General features: G+C 37.6%; 1 protein-coding gene across 2 annotated transcripts; it reads right to left on the reverse strand.

Annotated features, from left to right (window-relative positions):
* Nucleotides 1-650: 650 nt before the first annotated feature.
* LOC149273783 (heterogeneous nuclear ribonucleoprotein L-like) lies at nucleotides 651-26,276 on the reverse strand. Of its 2 annotated transcripts, XM_089506013.1 has the most exons (15): nucleotides 26,160-26,276; nucleotides 21,009-21,049; nucleotides 20,897-20,903; nucleotides 17,826-17,944; nucleotides 15,694-15,931; nucleotides 14,966-15,051; nucleotides 14,322-14,418; nucleotides 14,168-14,240; nucleotides 10,437-10,508; nucleotides 6,035-6,252; nucleotides 5,214-5,335; nucleotides 4,561-4,762; nucleotides 2,417-2,474; nucleotides 1,151-1,249; nucleotides 651-706 (listed from the first exon to the last, which is right to left on the reverse strand). In XM_089506013.1, exons 1-15 carry the CDS (start codon nucleotides 26,274-26,276, stop codon nucleotides 651-653), a joined length of 1,605 nt encoding a protein of 534 aa, XP_089362139.1. The 2 variants fall into 2 exon arrangements, with proteins under 2 accessions (XP_089362139.1, XP_089362138.1); XM_089506012.1 differs by lacking the exons at nucleotides 20,897-20,903; nucleotides 21,009-21,049 and adding an exon at nucleotides 19,174-19,179 and having other exon boundaries at nucleotides 26,112-26,276.
* Nucleotides 26,277-26,383: the final 107 nt, after the last annotated feature.

The raw sequence follows: 26,383 nt of genomic DNA on the forward strand, positions 1-26,383 counted from the left end.
AAGTATTTACTGACATATGGCACATTTCTCCTATGAGTAGGTTGTCTTTCAGAGCAGGGAGCTGAAACACTCAAATATAGAATACAAGCAAAATACAAATACATTTCATGGTATATTTGTCTTGAAATGTTTGCTTTGTTATTGTACAGTACGACTGTAGCAGATATACCCATGACCCACTACGTGGCCCACTAAATTTCCACCTGTCAGGTTATTTACTAGCACAGGTGCCATTCTAAGTAAAACAAATATGTCTCATAAAAACCAAGACCTATTAAGCATGTTTTAAAATGAAGCGTTGCATAAAATGTCCTTAAAATTAAGACATAAAATTCAGGTTAAATGCATTATTCCATTAGTGAGTATATGAAAAACCTGTAGCAGCGCATTAACAGGCATTCTAGGAGCAGACATTTTTCTTGTGGCACAGGGTCAGAATGAGTGAGGTACATATTATCACAATTGTTTATCTATACATTTACAAGTCTTTTGGACCAGCATAACATATAGATTTGTTATATAGGACATGTCAGCATTTACATGACAGTGTTCCATTAATGACAATATCCATTACGCAATAAAAACAAGATATAGTTACACATGCACATTGTGAAATTACAATTGGAACGCCATGGTCCTTCGGGTAGCATTTACAGGTGGGATGACGTAGAGAAGCATAGCTTGAGTGTGTACGGATTGGAGCCATCTGCAATAAATAGACGCACAGGTTTTGTTCCTTAACAAGTTGGAAACAAAAACACATAACATTCAAATGTACGACAGAAGTACATGTGTAATAAGTGTGTTATAGGGGAGAAAGTATAACATCTACTAAAGTCAACCTATTATGAAAAAAAATTATATGGCTGCGCTTAACTCAAACAAAATTGCTTTGAATGCCTCCTAGGCCTAGAGCGGCAGCAACTTAAGGGTTGATTAAGGGGCGCCAATATAAGTTATTATTCTTTTGTCATTTCTTTTAAAATAATTATAAATGTTCTATTTAAATTGCTATATAAATAATATACAATATATAAATTCGCTATTTTATACTCAGACATATACACACGTTGAAGATTAATGTAATGTAATGGAACCTAGAACACAAAACCCTTATGTTAGACATTTCATACAAGAGCTAAAAACCTACTTGGTACTCTTATTTGATAGTGATTTAATGCTGTTAGGGCTTCCACTGCTTCTGTCTTTGTTTCCCATTCAAGCAGTCCAGACAGAGTTTTAGATGATGCTAGAAGAGAGAAAAAAACAAAAAGCCAAATCAGTTAACAATTAATATATATATATATATATATATATATATATATATATATATATATATATATATATATATATATATATATAATATATATACATATATACATGAAACTACACCCTCTTTGAATTCTATGGACTTTGACTGGGCCATTGCAACACATTTATTATTTTCTTTTCAGCCATTCTGTTGTAAATTTGTTGGTGTGCTTGGGATCATTGTCCTGTTGCAAGACCCAATTACGGCCAAGCTTTAGCTATCGGACATATAGTCTCACATTTGACTCTAGAATACTTTGGTGTACAGAGGAGTTCATGGCCACCTCTATGACTGCAAAAGAAGGCCAAATTATCACCCCTCAACCACCATGCTTGACAGTTGGTAAAGGTGTTTGTGCCGATATAATGTGTTTGCTTTTCGCCCAATGTGGTGCTGGGCATTATGGCTGATCATCTCCACTTTGGTCTTGTCTGTCTTGTACTGTCATCATGAACTTTAACAGTTAACATGCTTACTGAGACCTGTAGAGTCTGAGAAGCAACTCTCTGAGCATTGCATGGTCTGACCTTGCGGTGAAATTGCTGGGACGTCCATTCCTGGGAAGCTTGGTCTTGAATGTTTTCCACCTTTGAATAATCTTTCTCACTGTAGAATGATGGACTTTAAAATTGTTTGGAAATGGCCTTATAACCCTTCCCAGCTTCTTGAAGATCACAGGTGATATCTTTCCTCCTTGGCATTGTGTTAACCCACACCTGAATGCTCCAGACTGCTAGAGCTTCGACCTTTACAGTGTTCACACTTGCTGACAATCAATTAATCAAGAGCACTGGGATTAGCAGCACCTCTCTGCTACTTAGCATCTCAATTCCTATGGAAGCAGTAAGGGGTGAACCTGGCTTTTCACGCATGGTATCTCCATTTTTGCTTTACTTTTGTTAAATAAATCATGACACTGTGTAATATGTCATGTGTTGTTGTTCATCTGAGGTTGTATGTACCCAATGTTTAGACCTAATATGTAAAACCATAGAATTCAAAGAGGGTGTACTTCCTAACTTTATTTTTCACACGACTGTCTATATATATATATATATATATATATATATATATATATATATAAACTTTTAAAGTTGTACTTACGTTTAGCATCAAAAACTTTGAACTTGATGAACGTGGGAACCTCGTGTTCTTCACAGAGCTGGGACACAAAAAAAAACAACGCATGGACACATTCAGGCTACTAAACATACACTGTTTTCATATGCAGACCCTGGGAGACTGTTCCAGTTAGTTCAAGACACTCATACCATGAATATATATGTTTTCAAAAGAATTTGCAGAATACTGCAGTTGGAGATGACCAAAACACCAGTATAACCCGACTGGTTGCCTTTGCATACAAGGCATTTTATTGTTGCAAGTGTTATCAATATCAATGTCATTTCATGTAGGGTAATCCAACTATAGCCATTTTGTTATTTTAGTTGAAATGTACCGTATTTGCGCGATTATAAGACGACCCTGATTATAAGACGACCCCCCCCCCCAAAAGAAAAAGCCTGATTATAAGACGACCCTATAGGAAAAAAGTTTAATTCATGTAAGCTTTTTGTTTGTTTTTATTTCCTTTTATTTGCCACTCTGCCCCCAGAAATGCCTTATACCCCCTATATGCCACTCTGCTCCATGTTATGCCTTTTAACCCCCTATATGCCACTCTGCCTCCAGAAATGCCTTATACCCCTATATGCTACTCTGGCATATAGGGGGTTAAAAGGCATAACATGGGGCAGAGTGGCATATAGGGGGACACTTACACACCCAGACACTAATATACCCACTTACATACCCACTCTGACACTTAGATACCCAGATCCTAATATACACTCAAGCAACTAAGGCACTTCACTCACTGTGATGCCTCAGCAGGCGCTTACTGCAGCTCCCACGGGATTACACACAATGACGCTGTGTGACCCCGCTAGGCCCCGCCTCCTCCAGAAAATTACCGGATCTGCCAATGACTTTCGGACGGCACAGTGCCGCCGGGGTCCCGGTGTTTCTTCTGATCTCTCCGACCGGCTCTGCTTCCCCGGCAGTGGGCGGGCTATCCCGGCAGTCAGAAGGTACACACATATGCAACCTGCGCTGTTGTCCGCACTTTCGCCGGCGCTCGGTGATAGCCGGTGGAAGCGCCGGCAGCAGCTGAGGTTATCAGACAGGAGGATCCAGGCCCCCTGTAGCGCTGCAGGGGATCTGGATCTTAGTCTCATAGTCAGACCTCTATTTGAGGTCTGATTAGAAGACGACCCCGATTATAAGACGATGGGTATTTTTCAGAGCATTTGCTCGGAAAAAAAACCTCGTCTTATAATCGAGCAAATACGGTATTTTACTAGTAATTTTGCTAGCATGAAGAATATAAATTGTCAGCCTTATCAGGTGTATAACATATAACCTTTTTTCATAGGCAGCAGATATATATATATATATATATATATATATATATATATATTGTGCGTAGACCCTGAGTAGTAAGTGACCTCTATGTTAGTAAGAGCTCAGATGAGCTAGGATTTTGTTTGTAGGAATTTGGGATTAATGCTTCCGTTACTGGTGGATTATACAATAAACAGTGGTTTACCATTAATTCACAAAGACTGTGCCTTTTTAATACCCTAGAGGACTGTGCTGTTTGCAAGGACATGGTACCCTGTGTGGTGCAGGATCACAATATATATATACTGTAAAGTAAGAGTGCTTTCAAAATTAGACATGTTAATGTTGTTTGTATCATTTAACAATATGCAAAGTGAGTGAACAGAAGAAAAATCTAAATCAAACCAATATTTGGTGTGACCACCCATTACCTTCAAAACAGCATAAATTCTTCGGCAGGTAGGTTGTTCTTGGAAAACTAACCACAGTTCTTCAGTGTATTTAGGCATTAGGCATTAGGGTTTTGTCATGCTGCAGAATAATTTTGGGGCCAATCAGATGTCTCCCTGATGGTATTGCATGATGGATAAGTATCTGTCTGTACTGCTCAGCATTGAGGAGATCATTAATTATGACCAAATACCCACATGTTTTACTGTTGCCTAGAAATTCCTCATTGTAGCGCTCTCCAGCCCTTTGGAGCACCTGCTGGCATTTTTCTACACCCCAGTTCCTGAGTTTTTATGAATAGTTGAGTTGCTGATTTGATTTAGATTTTTCTTCTATTTTCTCACTTTCTCACAGTACTATGCAAATGCAAGAAAATAGGTCTGTCGTTTGGTTACCTTCTGGAACATTTCTTCATCCATGCACAAGGGAACATTGTAGAAGTGCAGAACACAAGATGGCGGCTGGATTATGTTCTTGGATGCTTGGCCAGCACTGGTAAACCTATTATTCTTGCTCATTGCAAAATCTTTGTAACTGCTTGTACCATCTTCTAGTTCAAATATCTGGCTTGGGACAACAGAGTGCTGTTTGGACACACTAATAGAAGAATAAAAAATATATATGAGACGGGCTGCCATTTAAAAAACTGATCATTGACAGAACAGCTTCAGCACACAAATTACTAATAAAGCCGTACTTGGAAACCGAATGACTGATTTCTATTGTTGCCGTTTCATAAAAGTTACCCAGACCATCTTGTTGGCTCACAGGAACTGAAAATAAACATTTTCAGAATCAATGTGAGTGACTGAAGCTATATGATCAGTTTAATTCAGGACAAATGACACCACAGGAAAAAAAAACCTGTGCTGGTCACCAGATGGCAAAATGTTTTGAACAAAACCAGCATCTAGACAGCTAGATCCCACACTTGCATGACAATTGGTAAACGAAGGACATAAGCGTATTATGGAACCAGAAATTATAGATGAAACCTAAAGCCATTTAAAAAAACCTCAGTTTGCACATATCGCCATATTTCTCTCACCAAACATTCAGTCTCTTTCCAAAAACCTTCACGTTGTTCAAATGCGTGACTGCCCTTTCTACAGCATACTCATCACCCATTTCCACTAGGGCTGTACCAGGAACAGTCTTCATAAACTTCACCTGCAGAAAACACAGGTGAATAATTCAAAGCAAATATTCATATGGGAATTATTTGTAAACAGACCTGATACCTTAGGGATCAGCTGTAAAGAAGAAAGTAATAAATGCAAGAGACACAAGTGGCATCTACTTTTGATGCAGTCATTATGGGATTAACAAGGATGAAACCTAGGCCTTAGACGTTCTGCAAAGTAGTGGCCCTATGACGGGTCACCGTTTATTATGGTTTTTTTCTGAAAATTATCTTGTGAAGGTATGTGGATCCAATAGAGTCACTCTGATGTGAATATAGTCTTCCATACTTTTTAGAATGAAAAACGTATTTTGCTGGTGTCCGCCTCAACATTCTGAAGTACCATTTGTGGGTCTAGCACAGGGCCATGTGGCAAAGTGTTAGCTGAACAAAGGCTGCCTAGGTACTTATAGGAGATTGATGCAAGACCATGGATAGTTTTTCCTTCACTAATTTAAAGTGCAAATTCAGAGAAACCTGGCATTACATACATAGTGCCCTTGCCATTATTATTGCCCTTGTTATTTAATGTTATTAAGTGGACAGGTTTTGGAGACATAAGGGCAACACTCTCACAATTATTACTCCTGGTTTTCAGAGAATATACTATGAAAGATGACTTTGGAAATATTACATAAGAGTCTAGATACATTTTTGAAAAGTCAGGTACCTTTGGCTTCCATTACCTTCTCTATGTTGCCGTACAAGCAGAAGAGGTTGAATACTCGAGAGCAGTTCATCTTTTCCTGATGCAAGCTGCTAACCATAGCTACTGAACCAACAGGAGGGGCACCATGGATGTAAGAGGAAGAGGTCTGGGGCAGAGGGTAAGAAACCAGTTCCGGTGTATCTCTTGATCCCATCCTATAACGATTTGGCAAAGGGAGCAGAGGGCCATGGTTTCCTAGACAAAGAAGTTAAGAAGATGGCCCCATAAAAGGTGATAAGAGACAAATCAAACTAAAAGAATGGGTGGATTTAGTACATACAAAATGAATTAAAGTGAGAACATAGATCAGCTCACTTTTATGACAGAACCCTGGGGGGTAACACTGCAAGGCACACAAGTAAATAAATAAAAATCTAATACTAGTATCAAAACTGGGAGAGAGGGTATGTATGGAGAGGTTTGGTTCCAGTTGGAACTTAACTTAAAGTAATATATGTGAATGTAGCATGCAGACTATGTCGAGCACCGATAAAATACTAATATTAAAAAGATAAATTAAAATCATTATAGATGTAGAAGGAGTTGAAGTGAACGGACCTGACTAAGAACATTTGGCCTGTTGATTTTCCAATGCTCACAGGATGGACAGGCAGAGACTTTATTTCAGTACAATTGTAGTTTCTTGAAATCACATCAAAAGGCAAATGTACAACGGCAAATACCGTATTTGCTCGATTATAAGACGACCCCCCAAAATCAAAATATTAATTTAGGAAAAAAACAAAAAGCCTGAATATAAGACTACCCTATAGAATTTTTTTTTTACTGGTAAATATTAATGTAAACTATTTTTTCATATTTAATAAAAGCTATGATTGAGAAAAATATATATTTTTTATTTCCTTTTATTTGCCAACCTGCCCCCCCCAGTTATGCACATCTGCCCCCAGAAATGCCTTATACCCCCCTATTTGCCACTCTGCCCCTTGATGTGCTTTTTAACCCTCTATATGCCACTTTGCCTCCAGAAATGTCTTCTACCCTCCTATATGCCACTGTGCCCCATGATATGCCTTTTAACCCCCTATATGCCCCTCTGCCCCATGATATGCCTTATACCCCTATATGCCACTCTGGCATATAGGGGGTTAAAAGGCATATCATGGGGCTGAGTGGCATATAGGGGGTTAAAATGCATTTCATGGGGCTGAGTGGCATATAGGGGGTTTAAATGCATTTCTGGAGGTATATATATATATATATATATAACTGCTAACAGCAATCATACTCCTATCAAGCCAAGACAGCCAGTACATGCTGGAACCTGGGGATGATAGTAGTGTGATTACAGCCTCCCTATGCCATGCTACCACCACCACCCCCCTTACACATCCATGCTATCACACACACTCATTCACAAACATTTAAATACTCATTCATTCCATTAATCACACATACTTGATCAATCCCCACCACCACCACCCCCACCCCCTTACCTGAACTGGTAACCGGCTGTGCGAGCAAGAGGGGGGAGGCAGAGTTATGTGAGGACTGTGCTAGCTTCCTGTTCTCCTGCAGCTAGTAGGAGCGACGCTGCTCGCGACCAAAGCCCGGTAAGCAGCCTGGCCACAGCAGAATGAGGTCTGATTAGAAGACAACCTCGATTATAAGACAAGGGGTATTTTTCAGAGCATTTGCTCTGGAAAAAACCTCTTCTTATAATCGAGCAAATACGGTAGTTTTATTGGTCTAAATAGTGTACTGCATTGTATGTGAAACCAGTATTGCCTGTCTGTAAATATTGTGTGATAGGAGCTGTAAAAAGAAACCTGAAGCGTTTATTAAGCGTGAGGATTTTGATCTCAGTAAACATGATGCCATTGTCCGTATAGCATTCTTTTTACATTCTTGTTGCAGTTATTTACATCTTTGTTACGTCCTTGTTACCATACATCTTCACCTTTCATAGGATTCATCGCAGTATTAAACCCCCCATTTTCTTATAAAAGCATTTTCTTGTTATTATTTGCTTTACGTGGACTATGTACCCCCTGGGAACCCCTTATTTCCCGTACTAAAAATAGATACCCAATTCTGACAGTAGAACCAATGCATTACATTGTCATATGGTTACATGCTACATAGAAGATCACCTTAAGCACATCAACATGTATCACAACATTCCTACTTTTTGTGTAGCATATTAACCACCATGGAAAATTACATTTTTATGGTTTCCTCAAAATATTTCCATGGGACTTATGTGGATATCTCTAAGATAAATGCCTTTTTTTCAGAATAATTAATTGTCTTGGATACTTGAGGCCTTCAGAAACCAGGCATGGAAAAAAGGGTGCCAGTGACAATGAATAAAGAACCAGTTTTCTCCAAAGTTCAAACTCCCCTGGAGGGGCCTACATGCAAAAATGCTAATGCACATCCAACAAACATACTACCAGATATTTCAGATTATAACCTGCCTCCCCACAACATGAAAGAAAGTTCTATCCGGCATTACAGTCACAGGACCACATGGGCCAGTAAATGAGCACAGCTGAGAATGGCATTGGGAACAGCACCTGAGGTTCCATGTACCAGTTACTCATAGAAAGAGCAGTTGCTCAAGACTCAAAGTCTAGACAGACCAACCTGAGCATAGCCTGGATTGACTACAGGAAAGCCTACGACTCAAAGCCACACACATGGATCTGTGAATGCCTGGAGCTATACAAAGTCAACAAGTGACCACCAAGGTGACACATTGTCCTGGCTGCTGTTCTGCTTAGGCTTGAACCCCCTCAGCCAAGGATTGGATAGTTCAAAAGTGGAACTTCCATCAGCCACCTCCTCTACATTGACATCAAGCTGTATGCCAAAAAGGAACAAGACAAACTCGCTGATCCACCTGACATGGATTTAGAGTAAAGATATTGGGATGTCGTTCAGACTGGAGAAGTGCGGCCAGACAGCATGGCCATAGCAGACACACAGACCAGCAGGGCACATAGCAGACACACAGACAGCTACAAGCACCTTGGTATCCCACAGTCACACAGGAACCATGTTGACTAGGCAAGGAAGGCAGCAACATCCAAGTACCACCGAAAGATAAGGCAGATCCTGAAGAGCCAGCTGAATTGGAACAACAACATCTGTGCCATCAACACATCCGCCCTGCCAGTCATCATATACCCTGCCGGCATAATGAGCTGGCCAAGGGAGGACATGGAGGCTGCCAATGTGAAGAACCGAAAGTTCCTCACAATGTATGGAGGTTCCCACCCCAACTCCAAAACCCAGAGACTGTACCCCAGCTGGAAAGAAGGCAGGCGGGATCTGGTAAGTGTCAAAGACACTGTCCTGGATGAAACCCAGAGCATCTGGGAGTACATCAGTAAGGTGACACTCAAGGATTGGCTGCTGAGATAATGCCTGAACCAGCAACAGACACGGAAGGAAGATCAAGTAGAGGAAGTACCATGGCAAGCCAGGAACCGGCATGGGATGTACCATAGACAAATAGCTGAGATGGCTGACATTGGGAAATCCTGCCAGTGGCTGGACTCAAAGACAGCACTGAGGCACTGATAATGACAGCATAAGAGCAGGCACTAAAGACCAGATCCATAGAGGTATTCATCTACCTCACCAGACAGGACCCAAGGTGCAGACTATGAAGAGTAGATTCTGAGACACTTAGTGGCGGGGTGTAAGATGCTTGCATGGAACAGCGTATACTGAATGGCACAATTAAGTATCTGGCATTGTGTACAGGAACATCTTCGCAAAGTAAGGGCTAAACCATCCCAAGTCCAAATGGGAGATTCCACATAAGGTTGTGGAGAATAGCAGGGTTAACATTCTGTGGGAATTCCAGATCCAGACAGACAACCAATCAACCCAACATCATGGTAGTAGATAAGGACCAGAGGACACAGATGGTGATAGATGTAGCGGTGCCAAGTAACAGCAACATCAGAAAGAAGGAGTATGATAAACTGGAGAAATACCAGAGAAGATGTGGAGAGTGAAGGCCAAAGTGGTTCCAGTGGTCATAGGAGCACTCAGGGCTGTGACTCCTACGTATATATATTCTTGTCTCTTGTTTCCTGTACTGCCCCAGGTTCAGCCTAATGATATGGTCAACTGTTTACATTCCGGGGGGGGATATGTTCCACAGGGCCAGTGTGCACCCAAATCACTTTTATACAGAGGTGCCCCATACTATTGTTTGTTCATTGAAATGACTGATCCTTGTTGCCAGGGGTATTTTGGGCAAAAGCTTTATTTATGGAAATATATGAACACGTCTTCGGTGGCGATTAAATGTATGTGTACACAAGAACAGCAAATAGTTTAAATAAACAACAATAGACTGCTGTGTCTGCAAATCACGATTAGACACATAAAGGACTTACCATAACCATCGTATCTGTAAGACGAAGGGTGGTCTCCTAGAATAGCTTGTCTTTGTCGGCCTTTACCACGGTCTGAAACACAGATATTAAAATTAGTAAAAATTGGCCATGTTAGGAAAGACACAACTCCTTTACATTTGTTCTTTCAACATGTGCAATGACTCCTTGTGAGGCTTTAGCATTTAGTCCAAGCTTGCCAAGTCAGGCCATGATATTACTAAAATAATATGGCTGGACTTCCTGACCAAGTAAATATTGTGATAAGGAGGAGGTTCGGATACATATGCCTCATCTAACCTTTAACAAGGAGCTCAAATCAAAAAGAAGGGGAGACAAATATCCACCAACCCAAGTGGCATAGCCCCTTTTTACGAGAGAGACAAAAAAAGAGGGGGGTTTTTTTAGCGTAAAAAAAATGTAGGCAAGTTTACTTCCCCAGCAGCTGCCAGCCGCTTATAACACTTATATAGCATGGCATGAAATAGCAAGTGAGCTTGTGTGCTCTGGCCAAATTACTGTATTAGGTTGGGATATCAATGCAAGTAATCTGTTTTTATGTGTCTGATATAGATTTCATGTCATGGTAATTTGGCCAGAGAGATTTATCCATAATACGTTTGAAAGTGATTTGAATTGGTAACAATATTATCATTCAATCCCTACTTCCCCTCAAACCTCAGGATATTCAAAAACTTGTAATATTCACAGATTTTAGTCACTTAAACTATAGTGCAATCATAGATGAGACATAGTAAAAAATGAACATATTCACATTCAGCATTAAGCAACTACATAAAAATAAGCAAGTAGAAGCTTCCATAGAACAGCACAGCATACAATATTTGAGAACACTGCACAGTAATGTGATTTACAAAGTACTTCATGAATTAAACATGTTGAAATAACATGGCATATTTTTAAGACAGTACCTGAATCCTACTATTAGCTTCACCAGCAACACATTTTCAAAGTGGTCTCCCTTCAAGAGTTTTCAGCATAATCCAACAATAACCTGTATTACACGGTTTCACAATCAGTTAACACAGTGGACAATGTTACAATAGAAGCGAACAATCATCCGGAGGACAGTTTACATGCACAGGGCAAGTGGCGGCTGCGTTACATTTTTATTCACACAATTACATTGGAAATTATTATCAGAAGCAGAATTTAGATATTGTAAATAGCAATTCCTGATTTGAAAACAAATCCTAACATTTTGATAACAAATACAGAGGGGCTATATGTAAGAAGTGGTAGAAATGAAGCCAGCAGCTTGTACATTGAACTGGTCACTTTGGCGACTAGAACACGTTTACCAATCAACACCATAATTGAATATATTACCCCCATAGCATCTAAGATGAGGGAGACTACACCAATTTAATAATGTGTACCGGTAATTCAAAAAATACAGCCAATGCAGCCAAGGTATACTACAGAGGTACCCTTTCCACAATCATGGCCAGGTTTTAGGTTCTTGTTCTTGTAGTCTTGTGACAATAGACACACTCCCGTTTTCCATAATTATTACATACATTGAAACTGCCCTTGTACACAGACTACACTGCCTAGCAGGGTAATCAAAGTCTCCAGCACTCTATACCCCATAAACTGGGCTTAAAAAGAAGGTATACAACAAGTACATTAAACCAGCCAGAACTATCAGGTAAATCCATATTATGTTATCCCTCTTGAATAAATGGACAGTATTTTAATATATCTTTGTAAAATGGCTAAACTCCAAGTAAAATATGATAATGTAAGTTTAAGGGACAAACATAACCACTGAAGCCTACCTGTCTTCTCTAAAAATACCCTTGTTCTTTAGCCTAAGCATTTTCTTGTGAAGGTTCAAAATACATTAATACCTGCTCTATGTCCAGTTCTCTACTGGACTCTAATATAGATAGCAAATTAAAGGCTAGCCTTATGGGGATAAGGTGGGTCTATACAGATTCCTTATTGATTCATCATTTCCTAAACATTAGTTTTGATAAATATATATATTGCTTGAAAATAAGCATTATTCCTTGTGTTAAAAGATAGCACCTCCTTGGCTTAAGCCGTGATTCTTACAGCTGCTCTTGCTATCCCAATTGTGTTTACATACCTCCTGCCTTTTAATGCTAATATTCATTGTGTTTTTGGGGTTTAGTTATACCTACTGCTTATATAATATCTTTCGGAAAATATTGAAGGGCTATTATTGTTACTGAAATATATAGTGAGAAAAGATTCTTACAGACTACACATTGAAAACATTGAATGTGAGCTTAAAAGAGCTGAAGAACGACAAAAGTTTTATTCCCTAGTAGTGAACATGAATCATAAAACCTGGTCTTAAAGTGCTAATTGTTCCACCCACTTAACATAGCATTAGAAACTTTTATCTTTCTTAAAAAGATTTGTTTGTGTTTTCTTGGGACACACAAATACTGTACCGATAAGCAGAAAAGCATGGTTGCAATAGAAGCAGAATATACTTCCTAAAAGTGTCTGTTGATTTTATACTAAGTGGAGCAAAATATAAAAGGACAGATCTGCTTAACTGTCTTTCTACAGAACCAAACTTAAAAATGCTGCTCCTCAGCTATGTCCTGAGAGTGATGATAATTACTGTCTGGATATATAAACACAATAGTTAAGTGAGTGACTGGGAATACACTGACATTTTTAGATGTATATGTCCCTTTAAAATAAAATGCTATGCCGCAGTTAATGTTGCAGTGGATATTTCATCCACATTTTCAATAAATGCATAATTTGGATCATTTCCTTTCTTAAAAGTGTATGTATTTGTTTAGTGCGGTGTCCCAATAATCCAGAAGATAAATGGACAGGACAAATAGCCTTGTTCTTTACGCATATGCCTACATGGACATCCCCCTTAATTACCTTCATTGAACATACGCATATATTCAGTGTCAAATAGTCAATGCAATTATTAGCGCTAAGTTCTCTGTGACTCTCTTCTTTTTGGCGCTAACCCAATATGTATATTGCATTTCACCAGGTTAACCACTGATCCTACACACAATACTGTGATTGTTTTTAAAGGACTTATGATATTGTACAGAAATCGATTCTCATGCTACTACACTTCAATCCAGCAGGGGAAGAACAGATCAGTTTGTACTCTTAAGTACTGTGGTCAGTGACTGCAAGTCCAGGTGACCATGGTTATTGAACAACATTCAATCCAAGTGTCCTCCTTTGGGAGCCTGTGGTGATGATGATGCATGCAGAATGTAGTCAAGGTGAATTGCAAGTCTGTGGTTTTTGGAGGGCTTTTTTTTTTTCCGGAGAGGTTTTGCTGTTGCCGATGTGGTGCATGAAGGAGGTGTAGAGTCAGCCTGCTGGAGATCCTCCTCTAGACTTCGGAGTGCCTTGTCCAGCTTTAATGCGTGCAAACAAAGTCTTTTCCGTTGAGATGCAGCGTGCAAGTTTATAGGTTTAGATTCCCCCAACCCTCAGAGATAGAAAATGTGAAAGAGGAAGGGGAAAAGCCGCTTGTAGAAAATAGAAGTCTTTGGTGCGAGAAGCATGTCTGTAAGTGAGGGCACCTTCGGGAGTTTGAACAGTTCACCACAGACAAGGCTAATAAAAGCCAGACCTGGACAGTAACTATGATGAATCCCCTTCAGGATTTCAGAACAGCCAAAACATTTTCCCGATCTGAATTGTGTATGCGATGTATTAAATGACCCTTAACAAAATGCAGTTCTTACCTCTCCTGCTTAAATAAGGTTTGCTATAATCCCAGCTGTCGTTGTCGTTGCGAATGACGTTGAGTCGCGTGGGCTATGCGGATTGAAAGCGGCAGTGAGTGTCATATAGTGTATACAGGGAGCATATGCACATAGATTTGGTTTTTGAACTTACCCTGGCGTACTCGATTTTTAAAGTGCAGCATCCAGCATATATATCGGCTCCATTTAAAGCAGCTTTGGCCTTCTGGGCACTATGAACGGTCTCAAACGTTGACTATGTTAAGGAGTTTAAGGTGTGCTGTAATACCTAATTCAAATTCACAAATGTCTTAATGTGCTTTTTTGACCTATTAACATTCCTAGTACTGTCCAACTCCCCCGAAAGAATACTTAACCACGTACGTAGGCTATTTTACACTTTCCTTTCGAAAATATACCATATTTTTTAAATCTTTTATTTAGAATGAAAAATGAAAAAAACTGGGCAAACAGTGGTGGTGGGGGGTCATTAGAATTACCATAAAGAATTAGCTAAGTGTGGCGTTTGAGCACACTTGACTGATAACAACTGTAGCTTTCAGGTCTGCAGATAAATATACTGAAACAAAATTAGATCTCTCTAAACTAATGGGTACCTTGGTGTTTTTATATCTATTTATTCATGTTTTGTTATTTATTCTTACCTTTAAAATCTTTATATCATATACAGACTGATAAAAAAAAATATTCTGGTCTGATTAATAAATAATTGTCATCAAAATGTTAATATAAATTTCTTAATGAGTCCCACATAGTTTTAAAAAACAAAAAGGATATTCAACCATTGCTTGGATTCCATTTCTCTTAAATATAACAATGCGTTCTACTTTTCCAACTGGATTGCAGACAGAATACAAAACATCCTGAGGGCCAAAAAAAGAAAATGAGTTCTACAGTGAGGAGCAAATGTGGAACATAAATTACACTTATGAATAAATATAAATTATTATTACAAGTACATAAAAAAATCCTGTTATATAGTGTATAAGATATTAAACATTTGCAAAGCCTTAGCTGCGTTATAATGTAGGTTGTCTTTAAATTGACTTTTGACATCTTCATTAGAAAGTGATCAAGGTGCATAGTATTACATACATAGAAATAAAAAAAATAACTGGCCACAGATTACAGAAAATATCAATTAATAAAACTGTTAACTACATATATGATCTATTGTATACCAACTTTAGTTCCGACGTGTTATTTAGTCTTATTCCGATTAAACATTTTTGTATCTCAGTTAGCACTTTTGAATGAGATATGATAACAAGGCAAGATCACTGCTCTGTGGCATTAATAGGAAATTTTCGACAAAAGACTGCAACTCTTTACATAAAAAGTGGTGTCAAAAATGTTATATATTTAAGCACTTTAATTATTATTATAATTTAATAATACTTGTAATAGATATTGCTTTGATATTAAATGATCGAGCTGTGTTCCACTGTATTAGATGAGTGATACATATTGGATCAGATAGTGTATAGGCAGAAAAGCAGACTTACCACTGTAATTGGGTAGAGGGGATTTTGAATTGACAAAAGAAGTACTTTGTTGCCCCCAGATGGGTCTTCAGCGTTGGCTGGCCTTGTGATCCGTTTGCTTGTAGAGTAGTTGAAAAAGGCTTGCTGGCCAGCTATATATACTGGCTCATTCATAGCGAAGCTCACACACTTTTTGGAGAACTCAATATCTTCAAACTCCACTAGTGCCTGGCGCTTGAAGGGCATCATCATAACATAACTAGGCCCACATCAAAACAAAAAATATAGTAAGGAAGGGGTAACTTTATAAAATAACTAATTATACTAACATAATTAGTCAACTAAATAAATATTTATAACACAGATTAATTAATGGTGTGACTATAATTTGTGTTACTCATTCATTTCTACTGAATGCTCTAAAACATTAAGCTTAAAATTGTTTCTATTTTGTTAAAATACAGTACAAATGTAGAATAAGATCTCCCAAACTCTCATTTTGCAAAACATTATTGTAGAAATTGATCAACTGCACAAACTATTATGAGCCAGTGGTGTGAAGCCGATATAGTTCTACATGTGACCGAGTTTCTACTTCTCGCACTATTAGCCTTTCCCAACTAGGCAAAACCAAAAGATGCCTACAGAGAATGCCATTTCCTATAGACGCAGGTGTACGAATTTTTGTAGGTCACCAGACTTTGTGTTGGATTTCATGTGATACGACATATGCACAACAGAATAAAAGAGCCTCACAGTGTCTCAGTACACCCAAGTTATCTAGCCATGCCATAAATACCATCATTGTTAGGCCCGCTGTCTTATTAAACAACAGTATCCGACCTAATGGGTTTTCACTGCTGAAATTAAGACATTAGGTCACTGATTTTCAATTGAGGGACTTATGCCCTAAGCCAAGAATCATGACCTCTATGCATACTACTTATACATACTACAAAGTTATCAGATAGGCTTGATGCCTGGACCTCAAACCACCAGAAGTGCAGAAACATTACCATGAATGGAGAGACAAATCATGAAATGAATTTGACTTGCAAGTGACACCTTTTAGAAAGCTATGCCCAGGAAGTTTAAGACTCACTCTTTCCCTAGCACAACCAATCTAGTAACCATGACTAATTTTTACAATAAAGTTGTAACTGTGTTCTACAAGAATGAAAGATAATATAAAAACAGGGTACTTAGCTTTTTAACCCTCTATTCATTCATCGGAACACATATGTGGTAGCTTCCCCAAGGACTCTTCCTTCAAAAAGCCCCTTATAACAGATATATGGAAAAAACAGAACAAATTCTGGGGATACAGCTTTAAAAGTACTCTGTAAAAAGAATAAAAACCACAAATGGTGCAATAACGTTTAAAAGGTTTAAAACTTAGTTTCTTAAAACATTAAGCATTTTTAATGGGCTATTTTAAATAAAGAGCTTTTGGAAGATACCTGCCTGCCTATCATTCGTTTGTATCCAGCAGATGACCGGTTTTTAAAACTTTGAGGTGGTTTTAAAAGTTCCAGCAAACCTCCAGGATTCTTAAGATACAGGCTATCTTAAAGGCGCAGTACCTACTACAATCTTCTGAGTGTGGCACAACTAGTGGGGGCTGTTTTAAACCTTTTAAACGTTATTGCACCATTTGTGGTTTTTATTCTTTTTACAGAGTACTTTTAAAGCCGTATCCCCAGAATTTGTTCGTTTTTTTCCATGACTAACTTTTAACGGTCTTTCCTGTAAGCATTTCCTCCTGTAAGCTATTTGTTATGTTAACGGTGGTTGAGTAGAAGTTGATGTGGCTACGCAAAACAGAAAAGCCCTACGAGCATACCTAGGAACATTCCAGTTTAAGCTACCCAGAGCTCTCCCTCTTCAGGGGTCTGTACAAAGGGATTGGGCTAGCTTGACAGCCTTTAGTTAGCAGGAGTTGAAGTTGGTAGGAAGCAGGCATGGCCAAAGGCCATTCCGCTGCTCGGAAAAAATAGAAACTGATCTGGAGACCTGGGGAAGCAGGACTTCACCCAGAAAGTTTGGTAGTATGACCAAATGAGAAGACCAATGTAAAAAAAACACACTTAAAATGCATGTCACAGGGTAAATGTTAAAGTTAGGTTAGGTGCAATTATTGTGGTAATACATACCAAATTGTCCCAAATTGTGACAGTGCCTCCACAAGGTCAGCTTCCACCACTGATTCACAAAGCCCCCTGACATGGACCACAGGAGATACCGACACTTTGTGATGATTGCCACCTCCATCCTGACGAAGACAATGAAATATGTTTAACCCCTTGGCTGCTAAGCCATTTCCCACCCTGGTGCTAAGCTGGTTTTCGGCATTTTGGTGCATGTCACGTTTAAACGTGTTTAGAAGTACATTTCTTGGGAATAAACTATACAAACCATATATTGGTTTTTTTCAGCACACCCAGCAGATTCCAAATATACCATTTTATATGTGTATGTCTCATTAGGTTTGCAAAATAAAGCCAAAAATGGGAAAAAGTGTAATTTTTCACTTCCGACTCAATAAAAACTAGTTTGTAATGTTATTTTTCTAAACTCTAATATCAAAAGCTGTGTTGCTAAATATTTGTAGTAGGTAACCGGTCTAAAATAAACAGAAATTGAGAACAGTAGACTGTGTTTTTCTAATATTTTATAGCTAAAAGTTAAATTTATTAGACTATCACAAAAGACATCTTTAAATTTAATGCATGGCTGCCGTCAATTAAACAGCTCTAGCTGCCCGGGATGTTAAAATATGCCAACAAAACTATATATTTTTAGAAACTACACCCCCAGCTTCAGCAAATGAGGTCTTAGCTGTATTTGTATTACAAATCTGACGTGCACAACAAATAAGTGAATATCACACGTCTAAAAATAATTATTATTTTTTTATTAAAAGTAACAAGTTCATTTATGTCTTGCCCACTCCAGTCTTGTGCTACGAATACATGCAGAACCTCATTTCATGCGCCAAGGGGTGTAGTTTCTGAAAATATATACTTTATGTACCATAATTTAACTTTCCAGCTGTCTAAATGCAGGGATCACCCCTAAATGTTTTAAGACAATTTTTTAACAAGATTCTCCAATCTGCCATATCTGAAGTTAAAGTGGTCTAGACATAAAGTACACATTTCAAGAAACTACACCCCTTGGAGCTTCAAATGAGGGGTTACATGTATTTCTAGGACAGAAGTTGAGTGCACAAATAATGATGGAATATGTCGCTTTGGCTAGAAAATATGTTTTTTCTAACCATAGCGACATGTTCATTTGTGTCTTGCGCACTCCAGGTTTGTACTAGAAACACATGCAGCCCCTCATTTGATGCGCCAAGGGGTGTAGTTTTTGCAAATGTGTACTTTTTGTGCCATAATTTAACTTCTTACATGAGCAGTAATGCCAAGTCAAGGCTTCAACCCTAATTACTGACCATTCACACACCTTTCATATCTCCATTCACTCGCAGAAGCACACACCATACTTTCCATACATTCACTCACAGAAGCACACACCATTCTTTCCCCTTACAATCCCAAAGAAATGATGGTAAAGGGAGAAAAAAAAAAAAAATTTACAGCAAAAATAAGTTTTGCAGTAAAAATGCAAGCAGCTCCAGGGATGATATGGTTACTCACGTACCGCACAGGCTAAATGGCTGATTTTAATAATATTTGCAGTTCATCAGGATTTCAAAAATTGCCTTCCTCTACCATTGGCTAAATTTAACCCCATGATCAAAGGGATCATGGGGTTAAAATTTAGTATCGGCCATTTTTAAAAAGGGAATGAGACTTTTTCATAGCTATATGATCACTGTGGTAACATTGGCTACCACAGTGATCATTTAGCTAGAATACTTAAACTTTATAAATTTTTTTTTTTTAAAGTTAAACTAGATAATTAGATTAGACTTAGATAATTTAATTAGGGGGTCTCTAGGCAATTTTGATCTTTCTTTATCTGCCTTTAGAGACCCCCAAATAATTTTTTTTACTTTTTTTGTACATTTTAATTTTTTTAACTTAAAGTTTTTTATTCTTTTTTCACAAGCATTATACCGTTGGAAAGGTGAGGCAATTACCTTTCCAACGGTATATGTTGGGGGTCTGTAGATACAGGCATCTAAGCAGCATGCCCCATACCGCTTTAACTGACAATTGTCAGTTATTAATAAAGTTGTGCGGTGACGTCATCGCGTCATTACGCGCGACGTCACCGGCCGGATCGGGTGGTCCCAGTGATGCCCTTCAATATGAGGGGCAGATCGCCGGGATAGGTGGTGATGGGGATCCGCAGACCTCCATCAAGGTAGAGTAGTGCTAGCGACGGCATGGTGCCGTCGTTAGCACCTGACTGGGACTGCTAGCGACGGCACCATGCCGTCGTTAGCAGTCAAGGGGTTAATTACATCAAAAACCCCACTAAGCAGTAAATGGCATGATAACATAAGCATTTACATAAAAAAATGCATTCAGAAATTCAGGTGCACTTCAGACCTGCCGATTTGCATGCCGGTTTTAAACACAGGCAGATCTACTTATATTTTGCAGTAACATAAGAAAACCGGAAAAGCAGCAAACAAGTTCAACGTACGTGAATGTTAAGTGAAAATCTAGCACTTGCAACAAGACAACAAGGAGGCATGTTGTCAGCAGCTAGACATTCTGCTTCCATAACTGACAGTCCTACAGGACCACTGAAAAGTGTGGGGGTCACTTAGCTATTTTCATGGAAAACAAGGACATTTCTAGCTGTGTAACATAATTGAAAAAGGATTTTCTAATGATCAATTGACTTTTACACTAAAACTTGGATTAGTGAACACAACGCACCACTGGAACACAGTAGTGATGGGAGTGATAAAGGGCCTCTGTACGCCTATGAAGATATTCCGCTAAAAGTCAGCCGCCTCCAGCTACAATAGTCATTTACAACATTAACATTTCTGATCCATTAGATGTTATTTTCATGGACAAAACTCATGTCTATACATGGTTTTTCATTAATACTAATATTCAAGATCACAGAATCTTAATGTTTTAGAATGATTTGTCAACAACATAACAGTTAACCTAATTATGTCATTCTACATGTTTTCATGTTCAGTTAATTCAGTTTGATTTGAAATAATGACTATGCACCATCGGCCCTTCTTGTAGTCTGTTGATACTATCTAGATTTGGATATCTTGGCTGACCCCCTGCCTGCTGGTTTGGATTTTATTTCTTTGGATGTTGCGGAGGTGTATAGTTTGGTCTGCATGTTTTTTTTTTCTTGTTTTTAGTTTCTATCTCTTTTCTGACCACAACGTCTTACCACCAGCTTTACCAGCCGCTAAGTCTGCATGAGTCTGCATAACAGCCTGTTATAGTGTTTAAACAGTATAATGTCAATACAAAGAGCAAATACAAGTCTTGAACTGATCAATGAGAACAAGCACCAGACGCAGGAGCTGTTCCTTTCATAGAGATCAACATAAAACCGCACTGTAATAGCATTTTAGGAGACAGGTCTACCTGGTTCCTAGGATCTGTCCAGTCCTCTTCATGTACGTTCTCCTACTACACATTCCATCATATACATCTAATTAACTCCTAGAATTTAATACCTAAGAAAGTGGCTAAAAATGGGCGACAAGTGAACTTTTTCGTATAGAGACATTTGCTCCAATCTTGTCCCAACCTAAAATGTTGTCCGATATAATGTAAGGAAGTTTTACTTTACTGAAGAGGTGGTAGATAAATGGAAAAACCTACCAATAGATGTTCATGAAGCGAGGGAATTCAAACACGCATGATATAGACATAAAGCTATACTGAATCAAAGACAAGACCGATGACTGATTAAGGTCCTCAAATGTGGAAAAATGGACAGACTAGACGCAATGAATGGTTCTTATCTGCCATCAAATGCTATGTTTCTATGCAGCATGTTGCATAAAAAATGTAACAAAAATATTGTATTTATACGGGTATAAAGCAAAAGAAGGAGGGTGTTATATTGCGATTTGGGTACTTATTCACATTATAAATAAATAAATATATATATATATATATATATATATATACCTACTTAGTGTCACTTTTGATTATATTTTTTATAATAGATTTATTTGGACATGTTGGCTGCAAACAAACAAACTAAGGCATTTCTGCCTAAAATTTGAAAATGTGGTCCTTTTAAAACTAGTTGTCCAAGCCTGTTATGATTACTCTTTCAATAGTAAAATATCTTAACAAAAGCAAATATTTGCATTACACGTATGTACACGGATAACTGTATCCTCATTAAGGTTTTCACACAACACTCAGAACTGGATTGTAACAATATGGGACATAGAGAAATCACTAAACATTAGCAGGCAGCCAGTATAGATAAAATATTGTTTGATTGAACAAAGAAGAATGTACCGGTATATTAAACCACTTTATGAGCACCATGTATTCTTTTAAAGTTACAAAAAAAAATCCCCATGCATTTGCAACAGGGACACCATGTATGTGTAAAGGGATACCTCAGCTATCATATGTATTAAACAACAAGATCGTCTTGGAAAGTGCATGATGCTTTCTAGATTGTAAGCTCTTTGATACGGTCCCAAATTGTTATGTAAAGCGCCATTTGTTAGGAATCGTTTACTTGCTTGTTTTACAATGGGACATAACACCAATACATTTTGATAAAAGAATACAATTTGTAGAAACTAGGAGAAGGCTGTTAATATGAGAGTTATCTGGTGGGCAAAAATGCTAAAAGTGGGATTTTAGCGAGAATATTGTCTGCGCAGCATGAATTCTGGGTAATTCTGGGTAAATGCTCAGCAAAGCCCCCCATTTAAAGCTAAAAAAAAACACGGCGCTCTTTGGAGAATCACAATGGAGGTTCCCAGAGTGTTCAGGAACCAAAATACTACTTGAGGAAATAGATGAACCTGCATACATATAAAACAACTTGTAAATTAAAAAAAAAACTGTGATCCGAAGATCAGCCTCATTCAACAGCAAATTAAGTCAAAAATAGGAGAAAATGAAAAATCTGAAATGTACCAAGGCACACGATAGAGAAAAAAAACACTGATTTCCGAAATAAGAAGTTTTTCTTTATAGATATACTAGTTTCATTATAGATAGAAATTTCTTGAATCTTGGAACTCCATGCAAAACCCGCATTTGTATGCTTTCTTCTATTTGTGTATTATTGTGATTCAAATGAATAATTGTTATGAAAACTGTTTTAACATAAAAAAAATCTAAAATGTGGAGAAATCACTATTTATCGCAAATTTCTGACATTCTAAATATTTAAGGGAACTTGACTTTTCACGCTGAGCTTAGCAGAGAATAAGTAGTCGCCATACTACACGTTTTCCTGCCAGAAGTCATCAGATTTTACACTTAAGTCCCCAAAATATCCATCCTACTGAAAACTCCTGCAGGATCTATTGGCTGCGGTTTGCAAAACTGTTACGGATACAGCCGTGGAAACCATTGGAAAACATGCTGAGCTGTTGCAGAGTTTTGACCTTTGAGCACATTTTTGATTCTGGATTACAGAGCCTGACAGTTATAGTGTAAACTACGCATGCAAACGCCGGCTACTAGTATAAACTACCGGACATGATGTAGAGCCTTTATCTACAGAACAGTCCTCATTTAGAAATATATGCCGTGCTGAACCCTGCTATACAAAGATAAATAAGCAGGTGCGGGAACGGTCTATTGGTTTCCATGGTAACTATTCTGTATTAATATCTTCGCCCCAATAATACTCTTTATCAACATGGGAAAACGTACAAAAGATACCAATGTGATAAAAAAGTAAGCTCCATACATTCTATTATACAGCGAAACATTATCTTACCCATATCCACGAATGTACAAACGTTAGGTCTATTATTTCACACACTGATAAGAGTATCAACTGAATAAATAAACCTTTCCCTAATTACCACAGCCGGTTTATGCCGACTGGTTTTTATTACTTGAGAGGAAAATAATGGGAAACATTATAATAATGATGCAAAGTTGAAAAAAAAAGTGATCTTATCCTCATAGCAACCAATGGAATGGTGCAATCGGCGTGACAATCGCACAAAACTTGCAATCACAATTCCCGTCGTGTGTATTTTGCGAGGACGCCGTATAATTCTGGATTGTGAGCTCCTTCGGACTCCTGTTGTGTCTATAAATCCAAATTGCGATGTCCTGTTTAGCTATTGTACAGCGCTGTGGAATATGATAACGATAGCGCTATATAAATCAATAAATAACAACTATGGATACTACTTGGTAACGTTACAATGTATTAGATTGTGCCAACAAAAGCACAGCTCTGCAGATGTAAAAAGCAGGACAGGTACCATATTATTTACAAAGTTATTTTAATAGCGTTAATGTTTTTTAGGATGCCAACACTTCCAAAGAAAATAAAAAAAACAAGAAGAAAGTTTTTGACAGCAATAGTCTACAGCATGTCTGAATGCAGTTAGATACTTTGTGTGTCTGCTGACATTGTAGGGACTGACAAATCTTGACACACTTTAGAAACCCTATTTTTTAGGAATAAGAAAAAATCTATTGAGATCTTTATGAAATTTAAAAAGACTATCATTTTTTACAGACTGAGGTTTCCTGGATTTTGTAAAATCCTAATACAAAGACCATACATACAAAGACCAGACGTAGTATACAAAAAAATAACAAAGACTTCAGTAAATCAGTTTTAAGGCGAGAGAATGTCAGCTACGATGAAGAAATGGGATATTAAGCAACTGTAGTCTACGGTTGACCAAATATTGCGCTATAGATAAAAATATAGCAGAAGAAAGTATGTACAGAAGACATGTTCGTTGTAAGCAGGATACTTATCACGAGTGATATACAGAACATAAAGAAATTGTATTTTACAGAAAAAAAAATCTTAAGATTTTATAACTACCTAGTGGATGTGTTTTTAGGGCAGATATTTGGCACACAAGAACATGAAGTGGTCTCAATTAAAATCCCTTTTTGTATGCAAAACCATCATTGGAAGATAATACATACAGTATCGACAATGAGGTTGGCTAATTATATATATATATATATATATATACACACACACACTATATATATATATATATATATATATATATATATATATATATATATATATATATATATACAAAACACTTTCAAAAAGATGGTCAGCACTCCAGGTCTTTAAATTGACAATTTCATTTTATTCAAAGTCAAGTCGACGTTTCAGTCATTACTGACTTTCATCAGGACATACGAAAGTCAGTAATGACTGAAACGTCGACTTGACTTTGAATAAAATGAAATTGTCAATTTAAAGACCTGGAGTGCTGACCATCTTTTTGAAAGTGTTTTGTATGGAAACTGCTGGTTACTAGCACCGGGCTTGGAATATTTGGAATGGTGTGCAATGGACTCTGTGAGTAAATATATATATATACATATACATATAAATAAATAAAACAGGGACTTACCAGAAATGGTAGAAATATATTTTACATTATAGTATTTCCATTTAGTACTCTATGGGATGTACTAGAGCCCAGTTTTGGCAAATAACACCAGGCACGTTGGTATACAACCAAATATATCTCTTTAGTGCAACAGCATCATAACAGATATATCTAGCATTACACACACACATATATATATATATATATATATATATATATATATATATATATATATATATATATATAAAAATATATATATAATATCCAAAAATAGTTACCGGCACTCCAGGGACTTCTTTAAATAATCACTCGAGAAATCATTGGATATTATATGATTTGCTGTTTCAGCTACTTGGCACCGGGCAGAAAAAGTGGTGATTGGAGTGCAATTGTTAATTTGGGACTTTGTAAATATATATATATATATATATATATATATATATATATGTATATATATATATATATATATATATATAAATATATGTGAAAATATATATGTCATAAAAAATGCTGTTTCTAAATATATTATGATTTAAAAATAAATAAAATTAAAGTTCCAAATGTGGAAGACATTTTCTGAAATTCTTCTCGGTCCTATTTTTTATGCATTTATTGTACAGTTGGAGTTTGTTCTTGTTCATGTAAACATACTTATGTACTTATGCATACAATATATACACACAGACATAATCTATCTAGCTGGATTATGTTTTGTGTTACACATGGTTCATTTATTTGAGAGAGTAAGATATATATATATATATATATATATATATATACACACATGTAATACATAACATATATATGTGTGTGTGTATATATATATATATATATATATACTGTTCTTACATATACTATGTACATGTGTGTGTGTGTATACATGTGTATATATATATATATACTGTTGTTGTATCTGTGTATGCATACATATAGGTTCTGTTACCCTGGATTCTCCCCAAGTGTTCTTCACCGGCTCTGTCGCCGCCTCCACCTCCTGCTCCTCAGATGTATAGTCTATCTCCCCGTCCTCCTGGGCGCACTTCATTCTCTTCGGTTGGCTTTCATACTCCCCTTCCTCGTATTGCTCCGACGATGAAGACGACGACATGACTGCAGCTTCTTTGTTTCCCTTTCCAGTGTGGCACAAGCGACAACAGACCGTGCCTTTTGGTTCAGTGTACCGGAGAGGGGCGGGGCCTGAGCAGAGAAGGCACA

This window comes from Sceloporus occidentalis, unplaced genomic scaffold (genome assembly GCF_023333645.1).
Source record: "Sceloporus occidentalis isolate IW3139 unplaced genomic scaffold, rSceOcc1.0.p SCAF_360, whole genome shotgun sequence".
Classification (NCBI taxonomy): domain Eukaryota; kingdom Metazoa; phylum Chordata; class Lepidosauria; order Squamata; family Phrynosomatidae; genus Sceloporus; species Sceloporus occidentalis.

Coding starts and splice junctions, on each gene's coding strand:
- LOC149273783 (XM_089506012.1), bottom strand. CDS start 26,276: ATGTCGTCGTCTTCATCGTCGGAGCAATACGAGGAAGGGGAGTATGAA. Junction 15,052..15,693: donor CCCTCTACCCAATTACAGTG/GTAAGTCTGCTT, acceptor TTTGGCCCTCAG/GATGTTTTGTATTCTGTCTG. Junction 6,253..10,436: donor TTACAGATACGATGGTTATG/GTAAGTCCTTTA, acceptor TTCTTTGTCTAG/GAAACCATGGCCCTCTGCTC.